General features: G+C 41.9%; 1 protein-coding gene across 4 annotated transcripts in view; it reads right to left on the reverse strand.

The window, feature by feature from the left end:
* The window catches only part of ETV1 (ETS variant transcription factor 1), a 74,205-nt gene that overhangs the window by 24,949 nt on the left and 37,004 nt on the right, over positions 1 to 12,252 (reverse strand). For all 4 annotated transcript variants that reach the window (XM_039526372.1, XM_039526373.1, XM_039526374.1 and 1 more), the window contains 3 exons: positions 10,911 to 11,040; positions 9,118 to 9,306; positions 4,297 to 4,544 (listed from right to left, as the gene is read on the reverse strand). In XM_039526372.1, coding sequence (XP_039382306.1) covers positions 4,297 to 4,544; positions 9,118 to 9,306; positions 10,911 to 11,040 — 567 coding nt within the window. The remainder of the gene's footprint in view (positions 1 to 4,296; positions 4,545 to 9,117; positions 9,307 to 10,910; positions 11,041 to 12,252) is intronic.

A 12,252-nucleotide genomic window follows, 5' to 3' on the forward strand; every position in this document is an offset into this window, starting at 1 on the left:
GCTATGGAGAAATAAAAACATTGTCTTATAAGGGTAAGTGACTGGCAACCTTAATAATAATACATTTTGTATGGCATCAGCATAGCAAGCAGCATGACAAAATGAACAGTGCTCATACTTATTTGTTTTAATTGAATAATTCACTGGTCGTAGAAGGTGAAACTTATACTATTCTGGAATTGTAAAAGGAGTCATTTTAAAAGCAGATGTTTAATATTGCAAACATACATAGGCACAACTGCGGTCATATTCAGTGTACCTCCTGGTATACCACTTAGGCTGTGCTGTTGTCATATTTCATAAGATAGGAATAGGGTCAGGCCCTGCTGGAAACTACCTAGAAAATATTAGGCCAAAATTTTCAAAAACGGACATCGGCTGCTAGACTCCTTCATCTATACTTACCTACATGCTTGGTTTTAAAAAGTTACATGCACACAGCAGAACCATTGGGGTGCCCATATACATATATACAGCTTCTAAAGCACATTGGGGCAGAGTCTCAGCAGATGTAAATTGTTATAAGAAAATTGTCACAGCTCCTTTGACTTCAACGGAGCTGTGACAATTTATACCAGATAAGGGTCTTACCCTCTGAGTTAAAAGGTGCTGTATAAAATGTACAATATTATATACATCTATTAAGTGACAGCCAGAAGATTTAGACTAATTTTCTGTTGCAATTCAACATATGAGAGAAACTGTATTTTCCAGGAGGAGGAGGAGCGGGGGGCAGGGAGGGAGGAAAGAGCTTCTGCTCTGTTGACATTTTTCTTTTTTTTTTTCCTCTTTCCATTATCTCAAACATTCTGCAATAGAAATTGCATACCTGCAATTATAATTACAACTAATTGATCTGCCATTTCCCATGTCATAATTAATGTCATGTTTTAATAGAGTTATAATCATTCCATAATAATGCTTTTCATTCACCAGATTTCCACATCGTATAAAAGTATAGTGCACAAAGCAATGAACTTTTATGAGGCTCCTTTAAAAACATCCCAAAAGGAACATCTTCAGTGAATTGCAATGAACTTTTTAAATATGTTTCAGTATTCTTATTTGAGCTTCAAGGAAATATCATGCAAAAAAGATTTTCCACTCTGGCATTTGTCCCCCCTCAACATCCATAGGTGAAAAATGAAATCAATGATTCAGTGACAAATACATTATGTTTCCTAAGGGGTTATTTAATGTACTCTTAGCAAAGATGGAAAAATGATGGTTTCTAGAGAACAGATGGCAGCAAGACAAAATATCAACAGACCACAGTTGTTGACTGCAATTTATGGAGTGTACAGATGTGTCAACTTAAATGCAGTGATTCTAAGGCCAATAAAAATACTTTCTGATACCAAGAGATTAATTTTTCATGACCACTGGTTACACAGCTATTACATTTTTAAAAACTCTAATTATTCATCTACAAATGAAACAACAACTTTGCTTGAATTTCATTACTCTAAAATGGAACATTTCTGTCACTGGCAGTGAAAAAAAGAGAGAGGTAAGAGATTGCACATCTTTCTTTCAGATTAAATTTCCCTTTTCAGCTCTAAAAAGAAAATTTGGAACAGAAATGAAAATTAACACTGCCTCAGATTTAAAGTAACAGTATGCAATAAGGAGACCCCTTTCCCTTGCCAAGTATGAAGCATGCATACAAAAGAGCCTTTCTTTAACCCTTTAATTTAGTAGGATGAATAACAGTGCTTTTGAAGATTGTAAGGGACTTGTGAAGTCCTCTATTATCCATGGCTATGTTAACTGTGCTGATAGTCTCTCTCATGCTGCTCTGTGAAGAACAGAGGTACATGAAAACCAAAACCAGGAATCTCAGCAACTCCCCAATTATAGAAAAGTTCAGCTCTTGATCTGATCCTTTGCAGTTCTACATTTCTACATTGTACTTCAGCTTCAAGAGGAACCTCCATCAGCTCCCCAAAAATAAATTAACCAAAAAAAAAAGATTAAATGGCTTTCAGCTTCTCTTTCCACTTAATCTGCTACCTGTCACACAACAAAGGAGAAGACAGCCCTACATTGTAAATTCTTGTGTTCTAACATCAGCTAATTAAAAACAAGCATACTATAATGATTTGCCTACGAAAACACGCTCACAAAGGTCAGTCAGCTGAGTGGATCCACGGAGAAGACATTAAAATGAGTTCTCATTTGCACTGGAAATACAAGATAATTTATTATGGGCTGAACTTTCAAAGGGTCTTCAGCTCAGCCTCCATGTGGCCTTTGGGACAGAAACTGAAGCTGGCAGGAGAAGCTGTAGAAACTGCTTAAGCAAGTACGGATGCACTGGGGGAGGAAGGAAGTAATATGAGCCCCAGCCAGGGCCATCCTTCACCCCACTCCCCAGAGTGTCCCAATGAAGAACTGTGTAGGAGACACACCCCTCCCCGCACTACCACTTCAGGATGCACTGGGACCCACATGGTGCCTCCCCTCACAGCATTGTGGTCTTTGGGAAAAAATGAAAAGAGGAACCGGTCAGAGACCAGAGCCAGCAGAAGCACCTTAAATGGGAAGGAGGGACACTGAGAATATTTTCTAGTTTTGAATGGAGTGTCTCTACCTTGTGGTAGTTGACTCTTTGCTCTAGCCCCCAGCTGCCTCATCTCACAGTTTCTCCACACCTATCCCTCACCAAGCAGGGCGGCGCGCTTCGCCGCCCTTCCCTGGTCCCGCGGGAGCTCCGTCCGAGCCGCGGGACCAGCGCGCCCACCGCAGTCATGCCTGCGGGAGCTCAAGCGGAGCCGCGGGAAGAGGGGACCCTCCGCAGTCATGCCTGCAGCAGGTCCGCCCGTCCCGGGGCTCCGGTGGACCTCCCACAGGCATGACTGCGTAAGGTCCGCCGGAGCCAAATGCCGCCCTACCCCGACAATGCCGCCCCACGCGCCTGCTTGGTGCGCTGGGGTCTGGAGCCGGCCCTGCCCTCACACCTTCCTCCCCATCTCCACTTTGTACCTGCTCTGTCCTCCTCACCGGTCCCTTCTCTTGTCTTTCAGTTCAGCTAATCTCTTCCTAAATAAACTCCATCCCCACCCACCCCTCAAAAACCAAAATAATCCTGGCACCAACATGATGTCTGCACATTATTCACTGCTTTTGTTTTCTACCCCTTCCCCCACCCAGTGTCAGTCTTGTCTATTTAGACCAGTGGTTCCCAAACTGTGGGGTGAACTCCTTTGGGGGAGGGTGGAGGAATGTTTGGGGGGGAGGGGGCGCAGCAGGGCCCATGCCAGCCTACAGAGGGGTGGGAAGGGAGCACCACCCAGCCCTGCTCTGCCCCCAGTTTCATTCCATTCTGGCCCCGCCTGCGACTCCGCTCCCAACTGCAGCCCTGCTTCCGACAGCAGCCTCAGCTCCACTCCTGGCCACGGCTCCGCTCCTGATCCCAACACCCAACCCTGGCCTGGGCTGTGGTTTAGCTCCAGGCCACAGCTCCTGACCACAGCTCTCAGGGTGGGCACGGACAGGTTCCATTACAGGTCAGGGGGAGGCGTGACAGAAAAAATTTGGGAACCACTGATTTCAACCGGGCAGGGACTGTTTGCTACTCTATCCCATGCTTGGCACAATGGGGCCCCATTTGTGGTTGATCCCTAGGCACTACTGAAATACACATGATTAATAACAATTTATCTTCTACATCAGCAAATTGGCATCCACAGGTCATTTGCTTTCACAAAACACAACAGTTTACACACAAATTGAGAAGTCAGCACTGATTTGCCTAATTTGTATCCCTCACTGGTTTTACAGCAGTGTAAACACCATTGGACTTCAATGGAGTTACTCCTGATATAAAGGAAATGAAGCAGCAGGAGAATCAGAACCCTATTTTTGACAGACATAAATGAATGTGCTCATAAAATTGTGAGCACAAATTTAGAGGCCATTTTTGAAAGTGTCATTACGTATAGCATATCACAAACAAAACCCGTCAGAGGTAGCCAACCTAAGTTTAAACACATCAGTTTCTCCTCTCTGTCTTTCATATTTGATTTCTAGATAGCTCTATAAACTGAAGTCCTCTACAGACTAAACATGAGAAGACAATTGCAGTGCAAGGTTCCCCACAGTGCTTTACCAGCATTATTGTCTAAAGAGGCTACATTGCCAAGCCTAAATGAAAGAAAGAGGTTTAAAAGCCTTCAAAAAAAAGCCTGAATTCAGATGCATCTAAACATCACTGAGAATAAAGACCAGTTGGCCTAATCCTGGTTAGGTTTTATTATTTTATCCCACAGAACTAAAGAAAAAAGTCTTACCTACCTGAATCATATGCAAAATCTCTAGGTTCCTGTTTAATCATCAGAGGAGGGGGGAAATTTTGATTGGCTGCATTGCCAACCATGGCGTTGTGTTCATAGACTGGATCATGGTACTCCTGCTTAAAACCTTGAGGCGGGAAAGGGATGTTTGGCTCAGACATCTGGCGTTGGTATATTGGGCGTCCTTCCCTTGACATTGCAGGCAAAGGCGGGAAAGAATTGCAAGGTTCGGAGAGTTGGCGGCGAAATCTATGACACAAGTGAGAAACGTCACTCAAAAGTACAATGGCAGAGTGACGTGGTAACTCAAGAACCAAGATGGTATATAAAAAACAAACCAAAACTAGGTATAATTTTTAAATTGCTCTCTTTTGTCCTTAATCAGTAAAAGATGGAATTAAGAAAAAATAAATAAATAAAAAGCTCAAATTTTCTGGGCCCAATTCTCAGTTACTCTGTTCCTAAAAATGGGACAGGAATTCGGAGGGAGAAAGATGGCTTTCAACTGCCTTTACCCTATGGGACATGGGAAACAGAGAATAGCCCTATTATTTTATTAGTAGTAAATATTTACATTATGGTACTTCCCAAATGTCCCAGTCAGGATCTGAGCTCCATTGTGCTGGGCACTGTAGAAAAAGACTACATACAATCCCTGTCCCAGAAGGTTTACTGTCTAAAAAGACACACACTTCCTCTGCTATTTCAACAGGGGCAGTGAGCAGGATTGTGCCTTACACCAGCTCTCCACATGGGGCAGGCCTGCACAGATGACATTCTCATGGGGGTGGCCCCTGTATGCTGCAAGCATGGCATAAAGGCACCTTAGCGAATCAGGTCTTTGGAAGAACAGAGGGCTGTATCTGTTTGCTTACAGATGCCATCGCCAAACAAATAAAGATGTCAGTGGTAAGATCTGGGCACCATTCCACAAAGTTAAAAAGCCTCAATTGTCTCCTCATGGTGAAAAAACCATGGGAGTTTCGCCTTGCAGACTTGGTGTCACATTCCTGTCTCAGTGGGGAGGACTTTTCACCCCTCTGGAAAAAGGAGGGGTGCACCTTGAAAATCCCACAGACCCAACAGATCTACAGGGAGACCAAAAAAAAAAATTAACAGCCCCAAGGATGGCCTTCCTACTCATTCTGCTGTCATGGAAACAAGGGTCTCATAAGAGTTCATTGCTCCCCCAACCATTTGTATACAATCTTCCTCTCCAAGGGAAGTGGAAGCTGTGGAGCGGAGTTAGTGCTCCATGTCATGCACCAGAATGGAAAGGAGCATGTTCCATGCTACTCCCTCCCCCGGCTCTGGCATGTTTCCCCCTACAAAACCTCAGAGCCCCAACTATGGGTGCTGAATTTGAGCAGTTGGGCTTCTGCAGGTTTAGAGATATGAGGGAAGAGATTCAGTGGCATGCTTCCTTGGTGAATTATACATTTTCATGCGGTTTCCCCATCCTCCCATAAAGGGAAGAGATCAGCCAGCCCTAGGTGGCTTGGTTTTGAACAACCGTGATAGAGATGGGACCTATTGCCTCTGTGTTGATCCACAGAACAGCAATTGGGATATTTTTGAAGAAAACTGTTTGTCCTGCCATCTCTCAATCAAAGGTATGTCTACCCTTGGAAATGGGGGTGCGATTTCCAGCTCGAGGAGACATATTCACCACTGCTCTGACTGAGTTAGAGCACTAAAAATAAAATGCAGCCACAGCAGCACAAGCTGGGGAGGGGCTAGATGCCCCAAGTCCCTGCCCATCAAACACTCTGGGTATGTACATGGTGTGGCTAGCCCCTACTGCTGCTCACACTGTTGTGGCCACACTATTGTTAGCACACTAGCTTGATCACAGTGAACACACAGTGTCTTCCTGAGCTGAGAATCACACACTCAGCTCTAACTGGACACGCACTAAAAGAGTAAGACAAGAAGTTATATAACACAACCGTCTTCAAGAGAGAGAAGGAAGTTTCCCTCTGTCAAAATATATATGACCAGGAACCAATGATTTTTCAGTTTCTTTTACTTTGGGACTGAACTAACTCGGTTCATGCAAGTAAAATCAGATGCTCACGTTGAGAAAATTGGCTGGAGAAGGAGAGTAGGATTTGATTGTTAGGTCAATAAATTCTTTAATATAAATCTTACGCAGTATACATTTCAAATGCAAATTTTAAAATCTATTAAACTTTCATCAAAACACTGCCATGAACCCAAATATTTACTGTCATGTGTAGAAACAACTGAAGAATAAGGTAGCAATGGAGACTGAACTTTAATTAGTCTAAAAACATTAAGAATATTCCACTCTGCAGTGGTACACTGTAACATTAGGTTTTGCAATTCCACCTACACCTGCACATAATAAACTTAGAAACTCAAACGTATTATGAAATAGTTAGGCTGGCTGGCACTGCATTCATTTCCCCTCTCTTCCTTTTTTCATTAGCCAAAAAAAGAAACAGAAATTATCATTAAGAACTGTCAAGGAGTGAATCAGAAAATTGCAACTTGAAGTTAAAATAAGAAACAGGCTCACTTGCAAAGCCTCAAAGGAAGTTAATAATACTTGTTGTACTGGAAGCTTTGTATGGAATCAAGCCATTTGTTTATACAAGTGAATTTGATTCCTTTTGGTACTTGTTAGGACCACTTGTCCCCCATACATTCACGCCTTGTATGAAGCTGCATGTTCTTGAGGCTGCTGTTATCCTCAGCCACAGAATCTATGGTCCAGAGAAATGTACACCCATTTTATATAGATACATATAATCATATTCAACCACAGACCTGATTTTTTTTTAAATGACAGTATTTTTTGAATACACTAACAAAGGAAGCCTGCCGCTCTCCTACCAGACCTGTGCAGAATGCAACAGATCATCCTGCAATCCAGACCTTTCCATATGCTTCTCACAAAACTATTTACAAGATCTGCATAGATACCACTGAGTTCAGTAAGGGAAGTGAGGAATGGTGGAAGAAGAACATGAAACAAATTCAGGAAAGGAAAAAATACCTTCCACAGCAAAATGTACCATTCTTTGGAAATAAAGAAGAGTGAAATTTTTAACCACAAAACATTAGCCTTACTCTTTGAGTTTATTACTTGGGGCTTTGCTAAAAGGTTGTGCACTAGTTATTCTTTCACTGAAGGGAAGCATAATGCAAAATGTCCTTAGGAGGGCATGCATCAAACCATATGGTAATACAATTAAGACATCATGTGACAAACCTATTATAAAGCTGAGTGTCATGAGAAACTATACACACTGCAGAAAAGGTATATGTGAGCCTCTCCAAATGTATATGTTAAGGCTGAAATGCAGCTTCCACTATAACCTTCCTTTTCAGTTGCTCCCAAACAAAAACCTGTTAATCTGAAATAGTCCATCTTGCTCTCTGAATAGAGAGCAATTTAATGTTTAGAGAATTTCAGCCAAACTTGCTCAGACCTCTGAGTTTGGTGTACTTACAGAAATACACTTGTACAATGTCCTGCAATCAAAACCACATTCTGACATCTGTTGAGGGCCTGCACAGTTCCAAGATAGCCCAAGAAGGATGGGGCAGGACCCTGGTTAAGGCAACTGAATGTGTGGATTCATTGCCTCCTCACTCCATCTCCTGCCCGTGGGGCTCATATAGTCTCAGACAGAACTTAAAGTTGCCCCAGCAGAACCCAAACTAGGCAGCAAGAATGGAAACACCACCAGCCCTCCCTGGAAATGAGGCGAGGGACCCCTGCAAATAGTAGTGCTTGCTGCTGCAGGACCTTACAAACTGCACCTGCTGGCATAGCATGGGTGAATCTGACCCATATCCTCTATAGAGTAAGATCTTAATTTTATTTGAACATGGATGAGGTTTTTTTATATATTTTTGAAGCGCTGGTGTGTCACTCTGAACACGTGTGTATTTATGGATATTCACACTATTTAACAAACAAAACCATGTTATCTTACTTATACTCGCATACAAGCAGGTAAACTGACAGTTGCAAAAATAAGAAACTCCATCCTGAGCATATGTGCTGCAAAACTTAGGCACAGGGGAGTGAGCTAAGAAAGACCATCCATTGTTGGGAGACCTCTAAAATAGCAAAACAGAACAGGGTGACTTAAGGGCACAGTTTCAGCTTTAATTCTGGATTCTTTAGCTTTTGTGGGTTTTACTCGGTCTAATATTGTTCGAACATGGTTTATTTTGGCAGCTTAATTTCCTTTTTATAAGCTGTTGTATTTCAAAAAGCTTTCAAAAAATAATACTCACCCTTTCAGGGAAGAGTATGCAAAGTGACACTACACTCTGTAACAGCAACTCCAGAAGATACCCACACATCTGAATAGATGTATACTAGACAATCTTATATACTTATTTGTAAGCAAGGGGCCAGATTCTGATACCCTGGTTCATGCCAGGTAGGATCTCACTCCTCAGGTAGTTCTATTGGATTCGATGGAATTACTTGAGGAGTACGGTACCACTCATGGTCAGTAAAGGTGGCAGAAACAGGCCCCTGATACACTGTAGTTTCTACTCTGAGCTTCCACTGCTGAAATCTCAGGCTGACAGTCCCCTGTAAGGGAGTTATAGAAATGCAATTACTGAGGATGCTTCTGTCACCTTTAGCCATTACTGACTAGTATCTTAGTCCCACTGAGTTCAATGGGAATAGCTATCGAGTGAAGTACTACTCAGGCTCAGCCCGAGGAAGGGTAGCAGAATCAGCCCACAGCCTTAACTATCAATGCCAAGGGACCAATCCAATGCCTTTTATTGTGGTCATTAGGATATTGGTTTTATGTTTTTTTTTTACCTGTGATCCATAGGGAAGCTGTTGTCTTGAATGGACTGGGATGGAGGGAGGTGAGTAGGGAAAGCCCGGTCGGGTTTAGGAGTCTGAGCTGAGTTTGGGGATGCATGGTGCAGTGGTGACACTGGAGTGCTGGATGGCGTTGGTGGGTTAGAGGGCCTCATTCCAACTTGCGGCTTCTGGTCATAGGCACTAACAACAGAGTGGGGAGGAAAGGTGAGAAGTTAATTTCTCTGCAAATAAAATGTAGTACCACAAAAACATTATCCTATTCGTCTTCCTTTTATTCAGAGGGCACCTGGTGGAGTTCTCTTTTCTGTACATGGAAAAGTACAGAGAAAAGTTAGTCAGCAGTTACACATAGTGGTCATGTTCTTTGCCTCTATGGGGCAGAGATATATTTTTAAAAGGATTTGGTGTTACAGTGCGATACTAACAGGAGACAAGCATAAAGAAAGTTTCAAAGCACAGGCAGCTGGACCAGAGTAAAAAGAGCCTGCCCTGCTTTCCAGTGGTCTGCACAGACCTCAGAGTGCGACAATAAAGAATGCAACCGGAGAAAAGGAATCTGACCCAGAAAAATACAGCTCTGTTAGTTTATCTACCCACACGCAGATGTCAGCAGCCTCCACTGATGGACTTTTTCCTCTCTCAAAACTGAAACACTGATCCTGCAAACACTTATGCGTGTGCTTAACATTATTCACGTTTCCTGATTCTGGAAAACACTAAAGCACATACGTAAGTCCACTCCTATTCAAGAACGGACTAACGGAGGTGCTTAGAGTTAAGCACATGCTTAAGTGTTTTCCTGAATCAAGACCACAGGTAGTCCTGCTGAAGTCAGTGGAATTACTTGTGTGCTCAAAGTTTCAGCATCTATGGGGGCTAAAACAATAAGAGGTCTAAAAGGGTACCTAATAGGTGACAAGGGTCACCTTGGTAAGTAAAGCAGAAATCCTCAAGATCATTCCTCTGTGACTGAGTTTCATCAAGTTTGCAACAGGGGTGACCTGTCTGTCACATGAAGAGGCAGATCTATGAAGAGGCTGATACCTATAACGGTAGCGTACTTATGTGAACAAAAATTCTGTGCTGACTGGGTTGAAGATTCCCAAATAGACTAAAACATCAATAAGACCCCCAGCAACTGTTAACATTTGAGGAGAAAAGGAAGACAGAAATGTGAACCAAAATAACATCCATAAAGAATGTAATGATATTAAACTACATTTTTTATCTCCTAAAATAATTAAAACATTTACTATCTATCCTGATTATCAGAGGGAGACCACTTCCTTCTGAAAAAATAAAAGTATCCGCAACGCCTAATAAAATACTATTTTTATACTGTAATTGTCCAAGAATGCACACGTATATCATCTGCAAAACTCGTCAAATTCCTAATGTGTTGCTCAGACCTGCCAATCTCTCGCCTGTTACCAGGAGCTCTCTCTCAGCCTAAAGTGCATAATGCATTTTAAAAGTACTTTCAACACAGCTCGCAGTAAATAAGACTCCCTCCCCCATTTTTTAAACTGTGGCTATATCCAGCGGAGGAGTGTAGCCATGAGTATTTCAATGAAAATTATTGCTTTAAAATGATTAAGTGCTTGATAGGGCTGTAAACAGTTCCATCAGAGTTCAGCAAAATGCATTATCTCATGAGTCTGTTATCTGCTGAAGAGGTAACTTTTATAAGATCTCTATTTTGGTTTTATTTCTCTTTAATCGGTCCTCATTTAAATCTGCAGTCCTCGCTGAAGCTACTATAAAAGTAATCCTGGCTGTTTTACCTGACATTGTACAGGCACTTTTCCCCATAACTGAACTTGAATGGCTGTTCTTGACTACAAGCAGAGCCAAGTTCCGAACATGGACTATGGGGTTCTTTCTTGATTTTCACTGGGAGACCATGAAAAGCCACTAGAAAGAAGAAAAAAACAACAATAAAAGCATGGAGTTAGAAACGAAGCATGGTATTAAACAGTGTGCATTATCAAGCAAGTTAGATGCTGCTAATGAAACACAATTAATTAAACCACTGTAATAATAGACACAGTTTAAGAAATGAACATTTCAGGCATTTCTTTGGGTGTCAAATTGAGAAATAGACACCAGAGATCTTTTGCATTGGCTATTAGCACTTTTATTGTTTAATAGAATGATGGCCAGGCTCCCATCTCACTAGCAGGAAAATAACAGCCCACTTATATTTGGCTTAGCTACTGTAAATGTTGTCAGAGGCAAAATACTTCCCAGGCACAAAATGCTTCTAAGTAATATTAGCGTGGTAGCTTTCAGCTGTAAAGGCGCAGTAGTTCACTTGAAAGAGTAACACACCTATTACGGCATAATTAATTTCTCATATATGAGCCTCAAATACAGCATCACTAATTTTTTTGGTCTCACAAAATATGTGAAAGCTTGTAAAAAATTTTAGAAATTAGCAGATTATAGTCTTAACAGTTGATGTTATAATAACAAAGTAATGTCAGAAAAGTACACAATAAAAGCCTTATATATTTCACTAAAAGATTTATTAGCTGAAATCCTTGCCCGGCTGAAGACAATGGGAATTTTGCCATTGACTTGAATGGCGCCAGGATTTTACCCAGTTTATTCAAAGGCAGCAAGAGGAAGGGATGGGACAGAAATGGGCTATGAATGAGAAGCATCGGGTTTATCTAGATTGGGCAAAGAGGTTAAACTCGGGTTAGGGCTAGCTAGCTAACCTCAACCTTTTCTGTAGTTCAAGGTCCACCTTAGCCAAAACAAAGGTAAAAAATGCTAATTGGCATCTACAGTAACAGCTCGGGATTACCTCAACCCCTTTTGCTAATCCACCAAGGGGAAACAGAATAGGGGCATGGGAGCACAAAAATGTTAGAGAAGAGCAGTCCTAAAAGACAATTTAAAAAAATATATATTTTAAAAATACAGTCCAATACACAATGAGGCTAAAATTCCATCTCTAGACTCTGTTAGCAGGCCTAAAACCTTCCATCTTAACTCTTGTGGTCGATGATATCACCAGAACATCCTGTTGAAATTTCAGCTTTCGACACCTGTATCACATTGGGATCCTCCTACAAACCTGTACCTTTGGGGAGTTTCAGTGACTTCTGTGGGACTCCA

This window comes from Mauremys reevesii, linkage group 2, assembly GCF_016161935.1.
Source record: "Mauremys reevesii isolate NIE-2019 linkage group 2, ASM1616193v1, whole genome shotgun sequence".
Taxonomy (NCBI): Eukaryota; Metazoa; Chordata; order Testudines; family Geoemydidae; genus Mauremys; species Mauremys reevesii.